This window comes from Bubalus kerabau, chromosome 15 (genome assembly GCF_029407905.1).
Source record: "Bubalus kerabau isolate K-KA32 ecotype Philippines breed swamp buffalo chromosome 15, PCC_UOA_SB_1v2, whole genome shotgun sequence".
NCBI lineage: Eukaryota > Metazoa > Chordata > Mammalia > Artiodactyla > Bovidae > Bubalus > Bubalus kerabau.
The window spans coordinates 22,213,566-22,238,363 of NC_073638.1; the positions used below are offsets into that span (position 1 = coordinate 22,213,566).

A 24,798-nucleotide genomic window follows, 5' to 3' on the forward strand; every position below is an offset into this window, starting at 1 on the left:
GTGAGGCAGGTGCGGAAGGCAGGTGACCCAGCCCTGTGAACGCCAAGGTCGGCGAGGGCTTGCTCCCGAACTCAGTTTTCTTCACCATGAGCTGTACTCCCTCCTCCCCTCTCCTAGAGGAGACAGACTCTCCAATACCCCGGGACTGGAGACCAGGCAGCCCCCAGACCTACCTGGAGGCTTCATGGGAAGAGCAGCTGTTGGAACAACAAGAACATTTGGAAAAAGAAATGGAGGAAGCCAAGAAAATGATATCAGGATTACAGGTAGCTCTTTCTCTTGTCGTTTGTCTTTGGTGCACCAGTTGCTGTTTTGTTCTTTTTTTTGGTTTGTTTTTGACCATGCTGTGAGGCTTGTGGGATCTTAGTTTCCAGACCAGGGATTGAACCTGGATCACTTAACCCCCGGACTGCCAGGGAATTCCCGCACCAGTTGTTTATTAACTCAGTAGAATCAGTTGAAAATAAAGTGATTCGGTTTTCTGTGAGGTCAGAGCTGAGTTTAGATGGAGAGGGTAGAACACGAAGAGCAGAAAAATCCCTTACATGTGAGTTCGCTTAAACGGGCCTCCTGGACGCTTGTTGACAGCACAGCTGTTAGGAGTTCTGCCTGGGAGCCATATCCACCCTCCCCTACCAAACCTCCACCCTGGCTCTCTGCTTTGCGGGTGGGTTTCTCCCCTATTTGCAGCCACAGACCTGCAATGGGAGCTTCCCCCAAAGAATGGAATTGTGAAGAATCAAGATTTTCTGCGAGGAATTCACCATGAGGAGGGCTGTAAGTGCCAGTAATGCCTCAGGTCTCCACCTGAGTCTAGCTAAGGGATTTAGCTCACCCTCGGTGCGTTCGTAAGTGGACGCCAAGGTACAGCGATCAGGTAGAAGGGCAACTGAGCCCTTCAGTTTTTCCTACACCTTCTGTGCCAGCAAGCCTCCCCCAGAGGCCGACTGACCCACTTGACTCAGCTCCTAGCCTGAATGACCCCCTTAGTCCTCCACCTTTGTGTATGTGGCCCTGTTTGGGGGAGGCCTTATAGTGTTCTGATGACCCTGAAATTGCCCAGGAATATTCCTTTCTGTTTGTGCTGGGAACTGCACTGCTTCTGAATTGTCAAATATTTATGGACACATAAACAAAGCCCACATTATGTGAGTGGCTCTGGCAGGCGGCAGGCGGTGGAGGGCGTGCTCCCAACCGGCCAGCAACAGGGTGGGGACACAAAGGGGTCCTAAAGAAAACGGGGGATTGGTGCAGTGGTAAAACAATTTACACACTGTCTGCCCCAGGAGCCCAGAGAGGCGTTGGAGGAATGTTTACTGCCCAAACATTCCCAGGGAGAGTTGTTGCGCTTTTCCCATTTGCTCTGTATTTTTAAATGTCTGCCTTTTAGTTCTCTTCTCTGTTAGTCCAGTAAGGAATGGTTTAATTAATGCAATGGATTTGTGTGTGTGTGCTTTTAATAGGAAGGATTAAAGCATGAAGAATTTTGGGATTACATTCAACCAGGTTTTTCTCAGGATCATTTCATTGTACAAACATAGATATCCATCAGTTTGGTTTTCAGTTTGGTTTGCATTTTTCAGTCTGGGAGAAATCCCATGGCAGATTAGACAGAAAAAAAAGAGAATCAACAGGCAGAAAGTCAGCATCCTAATATTCCCCACAAACAGAGGAGTTTTAATTCACAGCCACATGATCACAATTAGAATTCAGTCCCATTACAGAATACAATGGGGCTCACAGCATCCACTGGGCTCCTTAACTCTTTCGGTGATGAACCCGTTGCATGCTGAGCCACGTCCGGGGTTGCTGACTGGTTAGCGTACCTCATTAGAGTCTGTGAACGCTTTGCCCTTAGAGTCAGGACTTCTGCAGTGTCACTCTCCTCAGCTCCTTGTGCTTTCTTATACTTGTCTACACCTCTTGCCACAACTCCATGGGAGAACCACATCCAGTAGGCTGACTAAAATTGTTTTATTAATTAGTACTTGGTAGACTTGATAGTGTCTGGATTGTAAAATGTTTTTATATACCAACATTTGTGATACAATTTATGTTATATTTACTGAAATAAGAATCTCTGTATCTCTTCTCTTTGGACTGGATTGAGAAAAAAATTGTATACAAAGTGGCTATAGATTTTTAAATCTTTCATTGAGCCCATAGGTCTCCTAATACCTACCTGCAGGGGTAGATCCAAGTTTTCTGGGTTCTAAAGTGTACCACTTGGGGGGCCTTCCTTAAGAATAAGATTACAGATTATGACTACGATGTTAGATATAGAACCCTAGGAGGAGCAGGCCTGGGAGGGGCCCTGAGATTGAGCTTCATTAGCCTCAGAATAAATCTTCCCGCCCCCCCAACCATATTCTAATAAAAACAAAGCCAAGTGTGAAGACTTGAAATGAATAAGGACACCTCTCTGCAAATATGTTTTTCTTCTTGTTCTATCCAGGTTGCCTTAGGGAGCAAAAATGCAGAATTGCTAAGTCAAACAAGAATCAAATACCCCCACATTTCTGGCAGTCCAGTGGTTAAGACTCAGCACTTTCACTGCTGTGGGCTTGGATTTGACCCCTGTTTGGGGATCTAACATCCTGCAAGCTGCTCTAATGCAGCCAATGCCTACATACATATATACATACATACATAAATGTATTCCAAATAATTCCTTATAATAAACTTTTCTAAGCCAGGATAATTCTGCACTGCATTTAGTTCACTTTCCAGCTGGTAAAATTCAGTTTGAACAGCCAGCTCTGGTTCAACAATGTCACTTCTTAAAATTAAGTTTATTTTTAGAATTTTTTCTGGGGCTAAGGAGCCTTGGAGCAGAGGATTCAGGTACATCCAGAGAGATGAAAGAGGCATCAAGCATGGGCCAGACACAAGGCAATCCAGACAGATCTATGATGAGCAATTGGCAGAATCTAAAGATCCACAGTTATCAGGCAGATTTCCAGAGGAAGCCCAGTTGTGGTTTTATTTTGGGACAAGCTTACTCCGCCCAGCTCTAGACTCTGTCATCTGACAGGAGTTAAATTTCTTTCTGCCTTTGTGGTTGTCCAGGCCTTACTGCTCAATGGATCCTTACCTGAAGATGAACAGGAGAGGCCCTTGGCCCTCTGTGAACCAGGAGTCAATCCCGAGGAACAGTTGGTGAGCTCCTCTTTTGTGACTGGACACGGAATAATCTGGCTTGTGTGTGTGATTTATGTTTAGCATTGGACATTCATCTGTGCCTTCGTAAAATGCTCCCTTCCCTGACTTCAGCTCTGCTGGTTTTCCTCATATGTTTTCGACTGTTTTTTCCTTTCTTCCACAAATATTTATTGCATGCTGACCATGTGCAGACACGGTTTGAAGAACTGGAGACACGGGAACGACAGATGAAACCTCAGACCCTCTCCTCATGGAGTTTACACTTAGGTCCCTGTTGACTGAAAAAAAAAAGCACAGTCTAAAGGTTGAAGGTTATGTTTTATTCGGTGGACAAAACCAAGGACTTAAGCCTGGGAAACAGCATCTCATAATTCTGAGAGACTGTTCCAAAGAGGAATAGGGGAAGCCAGGACATTATAGGAATTTTTGCAACAAAACCAGGTAGTCAGAACTTCAGAAATCACTGTTAGTAAAAGAAAACCAGCTATCTCAAGGAATTTAGCGCTTTTCTATGTAGGAGAAGATGCAAGAGTCAGGGCTCCCTGAAGTCGATCCTCTGATGTGCAGCTCAGCTACCTGGGGCCAGTATCCCGTGCTTTCTCACCCTGAGTGTCCTCCTGTTGCGGCAGCTGCCTGCTAGATCCTGGTATTCTTTGTTTCCTCCCTGAGTCCCCTCAAGGCTCACTGCCTGGGCAGCTGTTATGTGGTGGCTTGATGGCTGCGTTTCTTTAATGAACGGCAGGCAGCATTCTTAGTTCACATCCCCTTTGAAGCTTTTCTCTTTCTCCCTGTCCTTTAAAGGTTTGGGCTTCCCCAGTGGCTCAGTGGTAAAGAATCTGCCCAAGCAGGAGACGCAGAATCAACCCCTGGTTGGGAAGATCCCCTGGAGAAGGAAATGGCTACCCACTCCAGTACTCTTGCCTGGGAAACCCTATGGATGGAGGACCTTGGTGGGCTACAGTCCATGGGGTCGCAGATGAGTTGGGCACTAAAACAACTACACCTTAAGTGTTGCTGCTCCTCAGGGCTCTACTCTGGGCTCTCTTCTGTCTTGTACATTCACCTGGGCAATACCTGCTGCCATGGCTTCATTCACTTCCCACCTGTCTCATATGTTGCCTCTCAAATATTTATTTCTAGCTCTGCATGAAATAACTTTATTTTTTTTATTTAAATAAATTCATATAATTATTTAAGTTTATGTTTATTTTTAGCTCTCTCCATGGAGTTCTACATTTGTAAAGGCAACATGCATCTGCCTGTTATCTCTTCTGTATGTCCCATAAGCATCTCAATTTCAATGAGTCCTAAATTCAACAGCTTTCTCTCCCCACCCTCAAAACTATTTGTCCTTTAAGTTTCTGTTTTTTATCACTATCCATGTAACCAAATACACAAAACAAATCTGACACCCATATTTGAAGGGCTTCCCAGGTGGTGCAGTAGGAAAGAATCCTCCTGTCAATGCAGGAGACACGGATTCGATCCCTGGGTTGGAAAGATCCCCTGGAGAAGGAAATGGCAACCAATTCCAGTATTTAGTCACCAAGTTTTATCAGTATACTTTTAAAATGTCTTCATCCAGCTTTTCTCCATTTTCACAGGTACTACCTTAATTCAGGCCTTCATCCAGCATTCTGGTGGCCTCCGAACTGGTTTCCCTGATTCCTCTCCTGTCCTCTAATTCATTTTCCCTAAAACAGCAAGAATAACTTCACTTCAAAGCAAACTTGTTTTGTCATTCCTTTGCCTAAAACTTTTTCATCAGTTCCTCCATTTTCCTTCCTGGCTTTCATGATCCTGTTCCATTTTCCTCTTGATCTTCATCTCTTATCATTTCTCTTTCCCTTTGCCAAACCCTCTGCACACAACACACACATACTCATTCTAAACTTTATCTGTAGTCATCTCCTCGCACCCCCAGGGCATACGCGTCCACTGGAAGGCAGTTCTTTGTAGCTGCTCTACCCTGGCTAGCATCAAGTAGCTGCTCAGTAAATATCTGTTGATGAATGACCTCCGAATTTTAAAGCATAGATACATAACCATCTCTTTTTGCCTTGTATTCAGATTATAATCCAAAGTCGTCTGGATCAGAGTATAGAGGAGAATCAAGACCTAAAGGTATGTCAGGAAATGCACATTTTACTCTTTAAAAAAATTATGGGACTATTACACACCAACTTTAGTATAGTAATGGGGAAAAGGGAAAGATGCAGACTCCAGACTAGCTGTATCTGTATTATGTCTTTAACTGCCAGAGAGAGAGACGTCATAAATATGGTAAAAGAGTAACACCTTTATAATCTCAGTGGGAATAATAGATATCTGTGTCATTATTACTTATACCTTTCTTTATGTTTGAAATGTTTCATATTTATCTTTTTAATTAAAATAAATAATGGATCTACTATCAATATGATTATTTTTAAAATAATTGACATAACATAATTAGTTTCAGGGTATACAACATGTTGATTCAATATGTGTATGTATTGTGAAATAATCACAGTAAGCTTAGTTAACATATTTACAAATTTTTTCTTATAAAGAAAACTTTTAAGATCTACCTCTCTTACAGTTTTCTGATATACAGTACAGTAGTATTAACAACAGTTCAGTATGGTCTTTTTTTATTAATGAATACTTTCCAGAATTTTTTTAGATCAGTGAGTCTTAGCTTTTTTGAAGTTATAAGTATATATGACTGAAGCCATTAACCCTCTCCCTAGCAGTTTGCATGGGAGCACTTACTGATCTGAGTTTTGAGTGGACTAACTTTGGAGCCCATCTGTGGAGTCCTGGTGAAGAATCCCCATTTTAGATATGTTAATTCCAAACTCTTGAAGGGATTGCAATAGGAAAAGAGAGAGTAGAGTCTGAGTTGTGGGTGTTCCTCTCCTAAAATCTTTGTCCTAGTGACAATCGTGTGCATATATTTAATCTGTTGTAAGGGACAGTTAACAAAGTATTTTATTATTGGGCCAAATGTGTTTTTATTTGATCTGTAAAGAACAATACCCTCTTGGAGAACAGGAACTCTGTAACCCTTTCTGAACATTAAAAGTGAGATAATTACTTCATGAGGTTGGGGGTAGGTATATTGAGATATCATGTATTTTAGGGAGAGGGATTTAGATTATTATGATTGATGATTAAGTTTCCCTGTTGGTGAGGATTACTAAATATAGGAATGATGAACCTATGGGAATGTTTGGCATTTTCTTTCTTGGCCAGAAAATATGAACAGTTGAAACTGGGCAACTGGGCAGCTGAGCGTGGGTGCCACAGGAGAGAATGAGATGGGTCCTGTTCATTTCTATGGGTCAGCTTTTCATTTTTCCTGGACCAGACCTGCCTGTGGCCTCAGTGGAGGGTTGATTTTCCTTGGAATGGTTATCTGAGTTTCGTATTCTTACTGACAGAATGAGGTAATGCTTCTGAAGCAACCCAGATGCTACCATCTGATCTAACTATATTTGGTTTGCAGAAGGAGCTGCTGAAATATAAACAAGAAGCCAGAAACTTACAGGGGATAAAGGTAAAAAGAAAGATATATAACACTGTAAATAAATTCTCTACAAGGTAAAGCATTCTGAGGGAACTGGGGTACTAGTTGGGTCCTGTAGCCTTTTCTTATGTACATCTGATGGCCCCTTTCACAGGCTCTGTGCTCCCAGCAGAGACAGGGCTTTGTGGATGGGAAGTGAGACAGCTGGAGGAACATACCTTTGCTTTGCTGAGTTGTACTTCTGGTGGTTATGACTCATGGTGCTGCCACTTCCCTCTGCCACCTTGATTTTTTCTATGTGTGAAAACAATCAGTTACTACGGTTTTCTTCAGTTTCAGTATTTTGTCAGTTTTCTTCAGTTCTGAAGAAGAACATACTCTTAACAATTGTGATTTACTTAGGTTTGAATAGTTAATAACATTCAAATGGTTTGAAGTTTAAAAAGTTCGAAAGGATAATCCTTGAGAAGTCGGCTTTCCAGCCCTGCCCCCTCAGTCACCTAGCTGTCTTTCCTGGAGGCAACTTACCACTTATCCCCACGTACGTATGTATGTAATTTCCCCCCAAAAAATAGAATACTATAAACCCAGCTTGACACATTGCTGCTTTCACTTAACAATATATCTTAGAGATCATTCTATTTTAGTACATAAAGACCGTAGCATTCTAGTATGTAAATATATGATAATTTATTTAATCAGTTCCTATTGATAAGTCTTCTGGGTTATGTCTAGTCTTTTGCTAATACAAACAGTGATCTAGCTAATAATCTTGCTGCTGCTGCTGCTGAGTCGCTTCAGTCGTGTCCTACTCTGTGCGACCCCCTCTTGCTTAACATGTTATTTCACCCCAGTAGGAGTAGATGTGCTAAATGAATAATACCTCAGAAGTGGAAAAGGATGCTCTTAAACTGCTGCTTTCCTACACTGCCATTTATGAGCCAGACTAGGGTGTAACTCAGCAGCATCTTCCAGAGTATGTTCTGTAGTCTTAGTCCTTTGAGATGCCAAAAAACAGCATGTTCCATGCTCAAATAAGTCTGGGAAGTGCCATACAGGCTCGATGAGTCACAGTGAATAATAGCATATTAAAGGACCAGAGAAGGTCTGCCATAAAGAGGTTGGCCTAAAAAACAATTGGACTGTTAACCACAGAAGTGCTTTTCCTCTCATGTAACACTTGTTAACATCCCATGAAGCACACTTTGGGAAATATTCGTCTGAGCCACTGGTGCCGAGGGCATCTGAGGCCACCTTGTCATGTACTGTCATGGCAGACAGCATATTTAAGAATGACTCTCACATCCTCCAGAGCCTGCCTGGTTTGTTTGCAGTCTGTAAAGAGAGAAGAGTCAGGGCACATTTCCTGGGATGCAGCTGTAGTCCATTAGTTCCATCTGAAGTCACTATGGTTGGTGGATTGTGTCATAGCCAATCCTTTTAAGTAAGTGTGTACAACTGACCTTATCCTATGCCTGGTGGGAACCAAGATGGTCCAAGCTAAGAGGAAGATATCCTAAAATTAGTAGGATCCTATTATACTGGGAGGAGGAACCTTCTGTCTAAGAACATTTCTGAGCAGGGAAATAGGATCCCAGTCCTGGTTCAGACAAGGCGGTGAAAGGCAGTGGAAACCGGGCAGGGGCTGGGCTCTGGAAGGCAGGATCGGAGTGATTCCAGGGCTCCTTTGTGACCAGGGTGTCAACCAGTGATAGGCCCCAGCCTTCTTGGACAAAAGAGCTCATCTAGATTGACTATTTGCAAGCCAAGGATTTAGAGAAGAAAGCCAAGGAGGGAGGAAGGAGAGTGCATTGTCCAAGATCACTGTCATGGCGCTAGTGGTAAAGAACCCTCCTCCCAGTGCAGGAGACATAAGAGACGAAGGTTCAATCCCTGGGTCGGGAAGATCCTCTGAAAGAGGGCGTGGCAACCCACTCCAGTAATCTTGCCTGGAAAATCCCATGGACAGAGGAGCCTTAAGGGCTACAGTCCATAGGGTCACAAAGAGTCGGACACGACTGAAGCGACTTAGCATGCATGCACTGTGATGAAAGCAAGTGGTAGGAGTGTAATTTAAGACTAGGTCTGTCTGATCCCAGAGGCCACTTATCTTCTCCCCCTAGACCATCATGCTGTTGGCAACACAGGGGAATGTGGGGGCAAGTAAAGCACAGAGGGAAAAATCGGGTTTCCATCAGTCTGTTAGGACAACGGATAGGATTTTCCTTTAGATTCTAGTGTCCTGGAAGGGAACGGAAAAATTGCTGCTCATCTCCTTGTGGCAGGACCCTGTGCTCTGTTTGTCTCCTGGTTTAGTAACAGCTTCCTGATGGATGAGCTGGGACCACGTAGTGAGTGTGCTTTCTCCCCAGGATGCCCTGCAGCAGAGGCTGACTCAGCAGGACGCGTCTGTCCTTCAGCTCAAACAGGAACTACTGAGGGCAAATATGGACAAAGATGAGCTGCACAACCAGAACGTGAGTTGAAGAGAGTGAACTTGGAGTCCACTGAGCCCCAAATAGGATATAGTATGAAGTCCTGTTAGATCTGTTCCCCCTCAGAGGACTCCTCCTTGTTCCTAGATGAAAGCCTGTGCCACACTGGCCTTGAGCCCTGCGATGTTGAGGACACTGAGACCCTGGGGCTGCCTTGTGGTTCTACAGTCTGATCATCTCGCTGAAGATGTGGAGAGTGGCTGTGTGTTTTTACCGTAGACATGCCCTCTCTGTGCTGTATCCTGTAAACTGCCAACATCAGCTCTAGTTACCTTCTGGTTTCCTAGCTGGTTTGGCAGATAATGCCCCCACACCATTGAATTCTGTCTTATTCTTCTCGCAGGTGGATCTGCAGAGGAAGCTAGAGGAGAGGAATCGGCTCTTGGGAGAATATAAAGTAAGAATGTGTATCAGTTTGGAAATTATTTCCACCTGACCTTTGATGAACAGCCTATTGTTGCTGTTGTTCAAAGAACACTTCAGTACTCTGTTTTCCTTCTTGCTTTCTGCAAGGAAATCCTTTTCTGAGTTCCTTTGATTCACTAACCCTGACGGTCAATAGCATGGCTAGGAGAAGGAACTCAGAGCTAGGAGTCTGGAAGCTTCATTTCAGCCAGGCTTTATCTTTATCCAATCCCAAAGAAGGGCAATGCCAAAGAATGTTTGAACTACCGTACAATTGTGTTCATTTCACATGCTAGCAAGGTAATGTTCAAAATCCTTCAAGATAGGCTTCAACGGTATGTGAACTGAGAACTTCTAGATGTACAAGCTAGGTTTAGAAAACACAGAGGAACCAGAGATCAAATTCCCAATTCGTTGGATCATTAAAAAAAGCCAGAGAATTCCAGAAAAACATGTACGTCTGCCTTCACTGACCATGCTAAAGCCTTTGACTGTGTGGGGCTCTACTTTCCTTAGATGGAAATGGCATCATGAAAGGTGAACTGTTGGATGTCCTTGGCTTTGCCACTCGTCTGAAAGCTGTGTCTCTGTTGCAGAAGGAGCTGGGGCAGAAAGATCGCCTCCTGCTGCAGAACCAGGCCAAGTTGGAAGAAGCACTTCGGAAACTGTCCGAGGCCAGTTACCAGCAGGTGGGAACTGGGTTTCACCACTGACTTTCCTGCCCCTCCGACCTGAAGGACTCCCTGTCTGATTGAGTGTATACGATTTGCAGGTGGACCTGGAGCGAGAACTGGAACATAAGGATGTCCTTTTGGCTCACTGTATGAAAAGAGAGTCAGACGAGGTAACCTGCCTCCCGCTCGGGGTCTCTGTCACACGTTGACAGGGGCAAAGAGGGAGATTCAGTTATTAACTCAGGGCTGAACCAGCACCACAGGTTGGTTTCTGTTTGGTGGGGAGGATAAAAGTGCAGGTTCTGGGATAAGAAAATCTGGTTTCAAATCCCAGCTTTACCTCTCTTTTTAAAAAAAAAAAACAAAACATTTTTTTACACACTTTCCCACTGTGTGACCTTAAGTTGCTTAGCTTCTGAACCTTAGAAATAAGGCTCATCTGGAAAATGGAAATAGCAGTGCCCTTCTCTGCCATGATGAAGAATACATAAGATAGTCCATCTAAATAACAACACAGTCCTGGTAGATCTGCCTGGCACCGAGTTAGGCTCGAAACGTTTTAGTCACTGTTCTTTTTTTTTCTTTTTATTACTGAAGCAAAGGCAGGAGATGCTGGAGCAGCATTCTCAGGCCTTCCTGGGGCCAGGCAGAGGCTAGGCGAGGGACTCCAAACGGAGGTTTTCATTTTGTTCACTCTGCATTCAGCAGTGCCTTCTGAGTGTCAGTGATTGGAGATACAGCAGTGAGCTAAAGGGAAAAAGATCTTTGCACTACATCAGGAAGTGATTCGTGTAAAGAAGAAACATAAGAGGAATTGCTTTGGAATTTTCCCTCGTACAAGCATCCTTTCTTCTTGCTGCTCTAGGTGACCAACTACAACAATCACAGCTCTCAAAGCAATGGTTTTCTCCTTCCAGCGGCAGGAAAAGGAGCTGCTTCAGTCGTTCACAGAGGGGTATGTCTTTAGGATTTGACTACAGACTTGCCACTTCCAGCCAAAACCAAAAGGGTACCCTAGTCATCGCCAGTGGAGTCGGCCTTTTATATCCCTGTTCCCCAATTCTTGCATCTGTTGGGTGTGTACAGCTGTGAGGCACTTACTATCCAAAGTTAAGAAGTAGTGAGCCGTTGGTGGGCTCGCATCTATGGAGGAAAAAGTTTTCCTACAATTTCCACCTCCTCCATCAAAAATAAGAGATCTGTTGGAAACCCCTCCCCTGTATGCTCTTGAGCCCCGCGGTCGGGATGTGGTTAATCAGGTGGCACTGCCATGTGGCCATGCCCGCGGCCCCGCGGTTTTGCCCACAGAGCAGCGACCTGCAGCTTGTGCGAGACGCCCTCCGCAGCCTACGCACCAGCTTCAGTGGCCACGACCCTCAGCACCACACCATCGACAGCCTGGAGCAGGGCATCTCCAGCCTCATGGAGCGCCTGCATGCCATGGAGACCCAGAGGAAGCAAGAAAGAAGGGTAACCCTCTTTCTGTGATGTTTCTCTCATCCCCCGAAGAAGCCTGCTCTTGTCAATTTGATGTAGATGAAGGCAGTGCTAAGATAGAAGGCCCTGCTGAAGGTTACAGTTGCTTTTCTCTTTGGTTTTCCTCTCGGGGGAGCTGACCGTTCATCATGGTATGACAGTCAAGGAGGGAGTTCACAGATAACTCTAAGCAGCTGGGTAGCTGTCTAAGGGATTGTGGCTCTTGACCCACAGGTCTCCCTTTACTGCTTACTCTCCGTCCTCTTCCCCCCGAATGAGCTTGGCATTGGTTGAGGAAATATATGATAAAATGCATTGAAAACTAGAATGCTTTTTATATGTGTACGTTGTTATTGTTAGGATAAACACATCCAATTTTATATTCTGTGGGAAAAGATGTGGTAGAAAAGTATATATTTTAAGTATACTTTTATGATTTAAATTTCTTGGTTAAATTCTCCCATTGATCATAACTCTTGTGATTTGTGTGTCACTCCCCAGGTTCGGGGCAAGTCACCCAGAACTCAAACAGGTAGTGAGTACCGGGAGTCCTGGCCCCCTAATTCAAGTAAGTACTCCGTATTGCTCAGTAAGGACTCCTAGCATATTAGATCAGAAATGTAGTATTTATATGCTACTAATATTTTGGAGATAGACTTTTTATTGTGGTACTTCACTCTTTTTTTAAAAAAAAAAAAAGAAGTACCACATTCTTCACACTCATTTATTCTGTTTATTTGGCTGCATCGTGTCTTAGTTGTGGCAAGGCATGTGGGATCTTAGTTCCCCAACCAGGGACTGAACCTGTATTGCCTGCATTGCAGGGTGGATTCTTAACCACTGGACGACCAGGGAAGTCCCAGTACTTCACCTTTATAATGCACTGTTCTATAGCAATACTAGAATCGACTTGCTTCTAGGACTGTGAAGATCATACCATCATTATCACCACCACCATTACCCCGAGTACCATTTAGCCACATGCAGGATGCTGCTGATTCAGAGAGGCTAAAATATCTTAAACAAAATATCTTTGGAAATAAACAAGCTCCAAACAGTTACACCAAACGAAGCAAAATATAAAACAACAAACACATATACAGATCACCTGAAAGTCTCAAATAGAGAAAATTTGCAGTTCTTCTTAGAGGCAAGAAGTTTCATTTCTTTGGGGATTTCCGAAACTTTGAGTGCATAGGTCATTCAGTTTGTTTGAACTTAACTGTGTTATATTTTTTTTTCCTTGTTAATTCTAACATGTTGGGAAATCTACCCTGCCTGGTAATTTCTATTTTACTTCATATCTTACCTTTTGGTTTAATAGCATTCATGTTTTCTTATCTTTTATAGTTTACCCAGGCCTGATCTAAAAGTATCTAAATAATAATTTATAAAAATCAAATAGTAAAAGGCTGACCACAACCAGTTTTATATGTTAAAGATAGTTTTTAAAACCACATTAATAAGTCTAAAGTAAAACCCTTAGAAAGTATTTGCCCAAATGTGAAAGGTAAAATATTTTTTGTAGAGTAGATAAGGTAGCATTCTCAAACCTCCATATATTTTTTTCTCTTGAATGAGATATTTACCCTGAGACTGAAATAGACTATTAGTACCCAAATTAGTTTCAGTGTTTTTTTCTAGCATTGTTTTGAACCAGTCATTTCTGTTTTCTTGATAGGCTTTTTATTTTATCCTTGTCCTCTTTAGTACTTGCTTTAGGTTAGTTTAAACTGCCAATGTACCTAGGTCTAAATATTTAGAGATTCTTTTTCATAAGTCTAGTAAGTTTCTCACTCCCTGGAATAATTCTTTTCTGTATATGACTTACTTATTTAAAAGGCTGCAAATAAATTCACAGTTTCTTATAAAATGGAGTGTTAATTCAATACATATATTGACAAGCTGAAATGCTTCTCATCTAAAAATACAAACATTCATGCAATTTGATAACCCTCTAGCTACTGAGTTATTTATCTTATTCCCCCGCATCAGACTTCTTGAAAGAATGATCTACAAGTGCTCTTTCTTCATTGTTAGCTCCCCTTCACTTCTTAATCCACTAATTGGTCTTTTACTCATTACTCCACTTAATGTTTTTTTTGGGTCCATGTTGACTGTCTTGTTGCCTAATCAAAGTGGTCATGTTTCATACCTTATCTTCCATTGACTTTTCAAAAGCATTTACTGCCTTTGAATAGTCTCCTTCTGGAAACATTCCTCTCCTTTAACTTTAGTACCAACCAGTTAATTTGTTCAACAAATATTTATTGAGCATTCACTATGTAGAGTTGTTGTTAGGCACAAGAGATCTCGAGATGAACAAGATGGACTTGGTGCTTGGCCTCACTAGACTGTAGTCTCGAGGTACAACGTCCTCCTCTTCTCCTCCTCTGCCTAACCCTTGACTGTGCCCTGGGATTCCACTGGAGGTCTAGACCTAGGCCTTCTGATATTCTCTATCCGTGATCCTTTCTACTTCCATGGCTTCAACCACTCTGGTATGCCAGTTATTTTTAAACTTTCATCTCTAATTGCAAGCATTTTCTGAGCTGCAGGGCTATATTTTTGAATGCCAGCTGGATATCTTCTCTGCAGGTCAGAAGACACTTCAAAACTCATGTCCAAAACTGGAAACAAAACAATAGAGGGGGAAAACAAAAGAGTGTAGAATCAAACAGATCTGGGATGCAGCTGTAGCTCTCAGCAGAGTATACCATGAGCAAGAATGTTAATGACCGTCCTTGCATTTTAGTTTTCGTGTTTTTGAAATGGAGATAATCTTGAAGGATTGTGAACATTAAGTGAAATATTATATGTGGATAATCTGGTGTAGTGTGCCATATGAGAGATGCAAGGCTGTGCCCTATCTTTCTCCTTTTCATGACAGCCAAATCTCCTGAAATCTTCTCTTTGAACCTACTTCCTGTCTTGCAATTTACTCTTAAGGGAAAACAACAACAACAATAATTATTTTAAAACTAATACAGTAGATTAGTGAGGGCTTCCCTGGTGGCTCAGTGGTAAAGAATCTGCCTGCATTGCAGGAGCTGCAGGAGACCAGGTTCAATCCCTGGTTCAGGAAGATCCCCTGGAGGAGGGCATGTCAACCCACTGCAGTATTCTTGCCTGGAGAATCCCATGGACAGAGGAGCCTGGCGGGCTACAGTCCATAGGGACATGACTGAAGCAACTTAGCAGGCATGCACATTAGATTAGTGGAATAAATTGAGATTTCAGATAAAACCCACACATCTATGATAATTTGACAAGCAAATAGTATCTCCCACAAATGGTGTCAGGACAACTGGATATCCATATGCAAAAGAACATATGCAAAAGAAGGACCTGTACTTCACATTATGTACAGAATTAATTTAAAATGCATCATTGACCTAAATATAAGTATTAAAACTAAAACTCTCAGAAGAAAACACAGGGGAAAATATTTATGACCTTGAATTCTTAGACATTAAAAGCATGAGCAATAAAAGAAAAAAATAGGAAAATGGACTTCATCAAAATTAAAAACTATTTGGATCAAAGAACATTATCAAGAAAGTGAAGACAACCAGAATAAGAGAAAATATTTCAAAATCATTTATCTATTAAGGGCCTAGGATAAAGAACTCTTCTAACTTAGCAACAGAAGACCAAAAAAAAAATCTGATATTAATAACAGGTGGGCAAAGGACTTGAATAGACATTTCCCCGAAGAAGATGAATAAATGGCCAAGGTTTATGTGTGTGTGCTCAGTCTCTTCAGTGGCGTTTGACTCTTTGTGGCCCCATGGACTGTAGTCCGCCAGGCTCCTGTGTCCATGGGATTCTCCAGGCAAGAATACTGGAGTGGGTTGCCATGCTGTCCTCCAGGGGATCTTCCCCACCCAGGGATCGAACCCGTGTCTCCTGCGTCTGTTGCATTGCAGGTAGATTCTTTACTGCTGAGTCACCAGGGAAGCCCCAAATGGCCAATACGCACATGCAAATATGCTTAACGTTGTTAGTTATTAGGAAAATGCAAACCAAAACCACAGTGAGATACCACTTCATGCCTACTGATGATTCTGAAAAAATAAGTAAAAGTGTTGGTGAGGATGTAGAGAAGTTGAACCTCAGGTACATTGCTGATAGGGATGTAAAACGGCAGAAACCAGTTTGCTGGCTCTTCAAAAGTTACACATAGAATTACTATATGACTTCGCAATTCCATTCCCAGGTGTATACCCAAAAGAATGAAAAGCAAGTGTTCAAAAAAAAAACGTGTACACGCATGTTCATAGCAGAATTATTCACAGTAGCTAAAAGGTGCAAACAGCCAAATGTCCATCAGTCGATAAAAGGGCAAACAATTTCTGCATATATGCATATAATGGAATGTTATTCAGCCACAAAGAGGAATGAATTACTGATGCCTGCTACAACATAAATGAATCTTGAAAATGTTAAGTGAAAGATGCCAAACAGAAAAGGGCAGAAATTGGAAGGATCCTTTTCTATGAAATATCCAGAATAGGCAAATCCATCGAGACAGAAAATAGATTAGACAGATGTCAGGATTAGGAAGGCAGTTCAGTGAGTATGAGGTTTCTTTTTCAGATAATGAGAATGTTCTGGAACTAGATAGTGGTGACGGTTACACATCGCTGTGAATGTATTAAGTGCCACTGAATTCTACACTTTAAGTTGTTAAAATGGTGAGTTTTGTGTTACATGAATTATACCTCAGTTTTTTAAAAAGTGAATTACAATAAGCCTGCAAGGAGCTGTGCTAACAGAGAGAAAAGGTTGAATAGTCTAAAATATTATAACTGTCTTAAATCCATCAGAGAGATGAAATCGGAGGGCAGCCAGCCAGCCTGAAAGGTCAACAGTGCCTCCAAGCACAGATGGGATACCAACACTGGCTCACCTGTGGCAGAGCGCAGGGGGAAGACGGGGCCACTGTACAAACAGGAACTCAGCTGAGATTTTAATAAATTGTAAAAGGCTGGGCAGAGACTAGGAACCCTGGGGGCCACGAACGCAAGAAGAGTTTGCACCTGCTTGCTGACGCTTCTGTTGACCTCCATTTGGGTGCTTATGGCAAAGACCAGTTGTGGGAACAGAGCGTAGGGAAATCCTGTTTTGGGGGTGGGGGCTGAGAGGAGGGACCGGCTGCCGCTGCCAGAAAAGCATGAAGCACCATCTGGGCCTTGGTCCCTTAAAGAACAAAAGTTTTAAGCCGCTGAGGAAGGGCAGCAAATCCTGTTTCCCCTTCGTCGTCCCCATCTCAGGCAAAGGTGAAGACCTACTTCAGCTAGGGGGGAAAAAGAAAGGATAAAAGAACTCTCAACCCTCCCACCCCCGGAAGTGGCAGCTAACTGCCTTGGGCTCAGATCATTAGAGGTAGCCTTCCACTGGGGAAAGGGTAGGATCACTGAGAAAGCCCCACCTCAAGACTGAGGTTGGGTCACAGAGAAGCCTCCCTCAGCCCTCCCCGCAGGGTGAGCAAGTGCTGTGTAAGAAGGGCCAGCAGTCTGCCTCTGAGGGAGGGGCACACAAGTCAAGTCTGCAGCTGAGGGTGGGGGCTTCCCTCCTGGTACAGTGGTTAAGACTCTGTGCTCCCAATGCAGGGGGCGCAGGTTCAATCCCTGGTCAGGGAACTAAGATCTCACATGCTGCATGGTGTGACCAAACTAATAATGATAAAGTTGAGGGTAGAGCAGGAACATTAAGGGAAAACCCTGCGGGGTGCAGCTCCTCAACATAACCCTAGAGAAATGTGAAGGTGATGGTGCACTGAAATTAACCTTAACAAAAATCCCAGTCTCAGCTCAACTCCTGACGTGACTGATTCTGCTGTTCCCACCAGTGGCCAGGAAGAACAGTGTGCCCATTTCTAGACATAAACATTTTTTTCCTTAGTCTCTACCGTCTTACACAGGAAGACTTACACAGGAAGTCTGACAGTCAATAAAAAAATCATACGACATCCACAGGAACAAGAAAAATGCACACCACTGTCAGGAGTCAATAAGGGTCTACTCAAGAGTTGACTCGGACATGACTAAGATATTGAAACCATCAGAAAAGGAGTTTTTAGAACTATGTTAATGGCTGAAGTAAAAATGTTTATATAATGCATGTACAGGTGAGGAATTTTAGCAGAGAGATGGAAATTATGAAAAGGAGTCAAATGGAATGCTAGAAATAAAAATAAATATTACAAAGATGAAGAGTGTCTTGAGCAGGGACATCAGAAGACTCAACAAACACAGCTAAGGAAAGAATCAGTGAACTTGAAGATAGGTCAATAGGAATTACCCAAACTGCAGTACGAAAAGAAAAAGAGCAGGCGAGAGGAAAAACAAGCCGGTAGTGATAGGATAATATCCATATGGATGAAGATACATGTAACTAGAATCTCTGATCCAAAAGAGACAGAACTGGGCAGAAGAAGCATTTGAAGACATAAAGGCCAGTTATTTTCCAAAAATATATAAAGACATCACACCACAGATCCAAGAAGTTCTGAGAATTGCAACTTCCTGATGTTCAAGCTGGTTTTAGAAACGGCAGAGGAACCAGAGATCAAATTGCCAACATCCGCTGGATCATTGAAAAAGCAAGAGAGTTCCAGAAAAACTTGTATTTCTGCTTTATTGACTATGCCAAAGCCTTTGACTGTGTGGATCACAATAAACTGTGGAAAATTCTGAAAGAGATGGGAATACCTGACCACCTGACCTGCCTCTTGAGAAATTTGTATGCAGGTCAGGAAGCAACGGTTAGAACTGGACATGGAACAACAGACTGGTTCCAAATAGGAAAAGGAGTACGTCAAGGCTGTGTATTGTCACCCTGTTTATTTAACTTATATGCAGAGTACATCATGAGAAACACTGGGCTGGAAGAAGCACGAGCTGGAATCAAGATTGCTGGGAGAAATATCAATAACCTCAGATATGCAGATGACACCACCCTTATGGCAGAAAGTGAAGAGGAACTAAAAAGCCTCTTGATGAAAGTGAAAGTGGAGAGTGAAAAAGTTGGCTTAAAGCTCAACATTCAGAAAACTAAGATCATGGCATCTGGTCCCATCACTTCATGGGAAATAGATGGGGAAACAGTGGAAACAGTGGCTGACTTTATTTTTTTGGGCTCCAAAATCACTGCAGATGGTGACTGCAGCCATGAAATTAAAAGACGCTTACTCCTTGGAAGGAAAGTTATGACCAACCTAGATAGCATATTCAAAAGCAGAGACATTACTTTGCCAACAAAGGTCCGTCTAGTCAAGGCTATGGTTTTTCCTGTGGTCATGTATGGATGTGAGAGTTGGACTGTGAAGAAGGCTGAACGCCAAAGAATTGATGCTTTTGAAGTGTGGTGTTGGAGAAGACTCTTGAGAGTCCCTTGGACTGCAAGGAGATCCAACCAGTCCATTCTAAAGGAGATCAGTCCTGGGTGTTCTTTGGAAGGAATGATGCTAAAGCTGAAACTCTAGTACTTTGGCCACCTCATGCGAAGAGTTGACTCATTGGAAAAGACTCTGATGCTGGGAGGGATTGGGGGCAAGAGGAGAAGGGGACGACAGAGGATGAGATGGCTGGATGGCATCACTGACTTGATACACGTGAGTCTGAGTGAACTCCGGGAGTTGGTGTTGGACAGGGAGGCCTGGTGTGCTGTGATTCATGGGGTCGCAAAGAGTCGGACACGACTGAGCGACTGATCTGATCTGATCTGATCTGATGAATAACAATGACAATAAAGGAGTCAAATTACTGAAAATCAAAAAAAAGAGAAAATCTTGAAGGTAACCAGAGATGGGGGAAAATATTACAAACAGAAGAACAAAGATGAGAATTACAGAATTCTTATCAGAACCTGCAGGTCATAAGATAGTGGGGGGACATCTTTAAAGTACTGAAAGGAAAAAAAAAACAACCTATAATTCTGTAGCTAGAGAGTATTTGTTTTTATACACAAAACCCAAGAGAATTCATTACAAACAGACTTTCACTGCAGGAAATGTTAAAGGAATTTCTTCAGACAGGAGGAATATGAGACGGGAGAAACTGGGATATACAAAAAGAAGTGGTTAGAATGAAGGAAAATATAAAAGACTTTTTACCCCTTATTTTTAATTACTCTGAAAGATAATAGGCTGTTTAAAGCAAAAATAGTATTGATGTGTTACTGGTTTATTTCATATTTGAAAGTGAAATGTATGGCAGTAATACAAAGATCAGGATAGAGGAATTAGGACTCTACTGTTGTAACTTCTGTAGTTCTTACATGTGAAGTGGTATAATATCATTTGAAAGCTGACTGACTAAAGATATATATATATAAAAATCTAAGAACAACCACTAAATTTTTAAAGAATAAATAACAAATTAATAGCAGAGGTAAGAAATTGTAAAAATAATCCAATACCAAAAAAAAAAGTAAAATATCTCACTGTTTAAAATATCATTTACATGTTGAAATGATGTATCCAAATTGAGGACCTAAACATTCTGGGTTTTGAAGACACATATCTGCATGAGTGCTTAGTCGCTAAGTTGTGTCCAACTCTTTGTGATGCCATAGACTGTAGTCTGCCAGGCTCCTCTGTCCGTGGAATTCTCCAGGCAAAAATACTGGAGTGGGTAGCATTCCCTTCTCCAAGGAATCTTCTTAATTCAGGGATCAAGCCACGTCTCCTGCACTGCAAGCAGATTCTTTACCATCTGAGCCACAAGAGAAGTCCCTATATGTATATACAGATATGCATATACATATATACACACATTCCAAAGGTGGGGAGAAAAAGACAAAAGAGAAAAGGAACAAAAAATATATGGAACAAATAGAAACAAGGGAGATGGTACATTTAAAAAAATAATCTGGTTTTTATGACATGGTTTTTTTTTTTTTTTACCACTTACAAAATTATTGTTTATCAGTATCATAGTAATTGGGAAACTGCCTTGTTTGATGGGATAAATATAGCTCAACCTTGTGAAGATGGTTCATTCTCCCCAAATGATCTGTAGCGTCATGTTATTCCAATAAAAATCCTAACAGGGTTATCGTCCAATAAATAAATAAATTAAAAAAATATCCTAACAGGGGACTTCCCTGGCGGTCCAGTAGTGAGGACTCTGTGCCGGGGGCCTGAATTTTGATCTTGGTCAGGGTGGATCTTACCTGATGCAACTAAGAATTTGCATGCTGCAAAAGGAGGAGGAGGAGAAGGGGATGACAGAGGATGAGCTGGTTGGATGGCCTCACTGACTCGATGGATGTGAGTTTGAGTAAGCTCTGGGAGTTGGTGATGGACACAGAAGCCTGGTGTACTGCAGTCCATGGGGTCGCAGAGAGTTGGACACGACCGAGTGACTGAACTGAACTGAGCAAAAAATCTCAAGTGTCACAACTGAGACCCAGAGCAGCCCAATAAATATTTTTTAAAGTCCTGTCAGACTTTTTGTAGATATAAAGAAGCTGATACTAAAATTTCCATGGATGAGATTAGAATAGTTTAAAAAAAAATTTGAGAAAAATAAACAAAGGAGTTAGCGGGCCACACCACCTGATTTCAAAACTAGCTATGAAGTTGGAGTAATCAACACAGTGCATTATAAGTGCATAGACAGACATGGAGATCACTGGGACAGAATAGAAAGTCCAGAAGCAGACTCACTGAATTTGACCAGTTGATTATTAATAACAGTGCAATATCTATTTGATGGCTCAAGGGTAGGCTTTTCAACAAATCGTCCTGGAACAATTAAAGACCCATATCAAAAAAAGATCATTGACCCACACTTCATGCCACATATAAAAAGTTGACTCCAAATGAACCATACATGTCAGTATAAAAGCTAAAATTGATTTGTGATGCCTTTTAAAATCATGTATGTTATTTACACATACATATACACAACGCTGTGTTTCTGGGTCATTTGTTCTCTGAGGTTTTTAAGATTTTTAAAAATTACTTTTATGTATTTATGTATAGTTTGGCTGCACCGCACAGCATAGAAGATGGTTCCCCAAACAGGGATCACACCCGGGCCTCCGCGGTGAAAGCACCAAATCCTAACCACCAGGCCACCAGAGAACTCCCTCTGTGGTTTTTGTATATAACTTCTATAGTAATGTCACCCTGAAACAACAGTGATCATTTTATCAATATGATTTAAAGTGGAGTAAGACTATTTCTCTCTCATTATGCTTTTTCTTTTTTACTCAGAGAGTCTGTGTAATCCAACTCGGCCTTCTTCACTAGTCACCCGAAAGTCCGCTCATTAATGTCATCAGTGACCTATTTACCACACTTGTCTCTATCTACCAGACTTCTGTGTGACATCTGACGTACTCTTACCCTCCAGTCCACCCAAAGTGTGTGTATAACATTTTATTGGTCAGCTTGGACTGCCATAACAGACACCACAGACTGAGTGACTTAACAGCAGTTTGTTTTCTCACAGTTCTGGAGGCTGGAAGTGCCAAGATGAGGATGCCAGTGTGGTCAGGTTTGCTGAGGGAGGGTGTTCTTCCTGGCTTGCAGACAGTCACCTTCCTGCTGCGTCTTCATATGGTAGAGAGCGAGCTCTGGTGTTTCTTCCTCTTTGTATGGGGGCGCCAGTTCTTTGGGATGAGAAGTGGTGCACTCTTATAACCTCATTTAACTTTAAACCCTCCTTTAAGGCCTATCTGCAGTATATTCTTGCCTGGAGAATCCCATGGACAGAGGAGCCTGGTGGGCTACAGTCCATGGGGCTGCAAAGAGTCGGACACAACTGAGCGACTAACACTTTCACTTTTCACTATTTTTGCATCTCTAGTTCTTGATACATAATAGGCACCCAGTAAACACCCAGTAAACATTTTAAATGGATGACACTTGTGTTCCCCTGTCTTAGGTAACTACCATAAATCTATTTCCTAGATCATAAATTTTGGTTATTTTTCACTTTCTCTTTTATCCTTGACATTCAACTATATCCAAAGTACTAAGACTTTTACCTTCTAAAGTTCTCTCAAATTCATCCCTTCTCTAGCTCCAGGGCTATATCTTACCCTTCCTCACCTTTCAGATTATTTTAATTGCCTCTTAATGGGATCACCATTTCCAGAATTTCTCCCATCCAACCCTTTATTTTGCTGCTAGATTGACCTTTCTAAAATGCCAGTCTGATCTTATCAATTCCTTTTAATATCTCCCTAGAGCTTAAGACTAATATCTAAATGTCTTAGTCTGGCAGAGTCCTTTGTGATTGGGGCCGTGCCTACCTTATTATCCTCACTTTCCATTACTTCCCAAAGTATTATGCTCGAGCCTTACTAGTCAACTTCCAGTTTTATAGATACGTGATCCTTTTTCATGCCTTTATAAGTATCCTTCATTCTTGGAATGCCTTTTCCAAATTCTACATATGATCATTTTTTTAGGTGCTTTGTTTAACAATTCTCAAATTGTTTAAACAATTTAACTAAGGGAAGTTTCTGACCTCTTCCAGGTAGAATTAACTACTCCATCTTTGGTCTTCCTTTGCAGTTTGTACAAATCTGATTTTAATGTATTAAGTATTTGTTAGGTGATTCCCAGGTGGCTCAGTGGTAAAGAATCTACCTGCCAACCCAGAGACACACGTTCAGTCCCTGGGTCTGAAAGATCCCTTGGAGAAGGAAATAGCGACCCACTCCAGTATTCTTGCCTGGGAAATCCTATGGACAGAGGAGCCTGGTGGGCTATAGTCCATGGGGCTGCAGAGTTGGACACGACTTAGCAACTAAATAACAACAACAATTATTTGTTATCACACCTGTCATCTATACTGGACTATAAACTCTTTGAGATCGGAGGTCACATATAATTAATTTTATATTCTCAAAATCTAGTACGTGGTAAGTACTCAATAATTGTTTGTTGAATGAATGAATGAAAAGATCAATCATAAAATTTAATGATAAAAGTGAATGTTTGATTAAAAAAACTGTGTGCCAGGCCCTTGGTGCTGGAGTCAAAGGAGCATCGTGGCATGTAGGTTTCAATAAATGGCATTCTTTGAAAAAAATTCTGAAAACTAACTGATTACTGTGCAGAGAGAGAATGTTCCCTTGTTTTTCTTCTCTGTGTTATTCATCTCTCCTACTTCCTTATTTTAAACCTCTTCCTAGGAATTTCCTGGTGGTTAATAACCACAAAGTGTGGTTAAGACTCCACACTTTCAACACCAAGGGTCTGGTTTTGATCCCTAGTTAGGGAATTAAGATTCCCACAAAATGTGAGGTGCAGCCAAAAAAAAAAAAAAAAAAAAGCCTTAAAAACCCCAAACAAAAAAACCCTTCCTGGGGACTTCCATGGTGGTCCAGTGGTTAAGAATCTGCCTTCCAGTGCAGGGAACTGGGGTTCCATCCCTGGTTGGAGAACTAAGATTCCATATTCCCCAGGGCAACATAAACAAATATTTAAAAAAATAAAAACTCTTCCTAGAACTATTCTCTGGTTGCTGCCAGTTTGATTGGGATCAATGGCCTAGAATAAGTTAAGAAAACCTGTGTATCTGGAATTGCAGGAGATGTTTTAATAAAAGTTTTTGGTCCTGATGATAAAACTTTTTAACTGGTCTCTTCTCCTATTCTCTTAAATTCATAATCATAAGTAATTCACTGAGCATCAGTGAACCAAGTCAGGAATAACAGTTTTTAAAGTGCTCAAAATAGCTTCTGCTGAGAGCTATGGATTACAGCCTAGCATTCCAGGGCTATTTATTGCTTTTTCCGTCAGTACCTATACAAAGAAGAGAGACAAAGTATGGATCAAGAAATCTGAGTTAAAAACTGTGGGGACTGAGACTATGCTGGTGGTCCTGTGGTTAAGAATCCACCTGCCAATGCAGAAGACACTGGTTCGCTCTCTGGCCCTGGAAGGTTCCACAGGCCTCACGGCAACTAAGCAGTTATGGTGCACAGGCTTAGTTGCCCCATGGCATGTGGAATCTTCCCAGACTAGGGATTGAACCTGTGTCCTCTGCATTCACAGGTGGATTCTTATCCACTGTGCTACCAGGGAAGTCCCCTACCTGAAATCTTG

General features: G+C 42.0%; 1 protein-coding gene across 10 annotated transcripts in view; it reads left to right on the forward strand.

Moving 5' to 3' along the window:
* DIXDC1 (DIX domain containing 1) overlaps positions 1 to 24,798 on the forward strand; it is a 78,084-nt gene that overhangs the window by 46,688 nt on the left and 6,598 nt on the right. For all 10 annotated transcript variants that reach the window (XM_055547972.1, XM_055547975.1, XM_055547979.1 and 7 more), the window contains 11 exons: positions 118 to 266; positions 3,070 to 3,159; positions 5,233 to 5,286; positions 6,653 to 6,703; positions 9,046 to 9,150; positions 9,512 to 9,565; positions 10,170 to 10,262; positions 10,346 to 10,417; positions 11,113 to 11,202; positions 11,556 to 11,717; positions 12,225 to 12,291. In XM_055547972.1, coding sequence (XP_055403947.1) covers positions 118 to 266; positions 3,070 to 3,159; positions 5,233 to 5,286; positions 6,653 to 6,703; positions 9,046 to 9,150; positions 9,512 to 9,565; positions 10,170 to 10,262; positions 10,346 to 10,417; positions 11,113 to 11,202; positions 11,556 to 11,717; positions 12,225 to 12,291 — 987 coding nt within the window. The remainder of the gene's footprint in view (positions 1 to 117; positions 267 to 3,069; positions 3,160 to 5,232; positions 5,287 to 6,652; positions 6,704 to 9,045; positions 9,151 to 9,511; positions 9,566 to 10,169; positions 10,263 to 10,345; positions 10,418 to 11,112; positions 11,203 to 11,555; positions 11,718 to 12,224; positions 12,292 to 24,798) is intronic.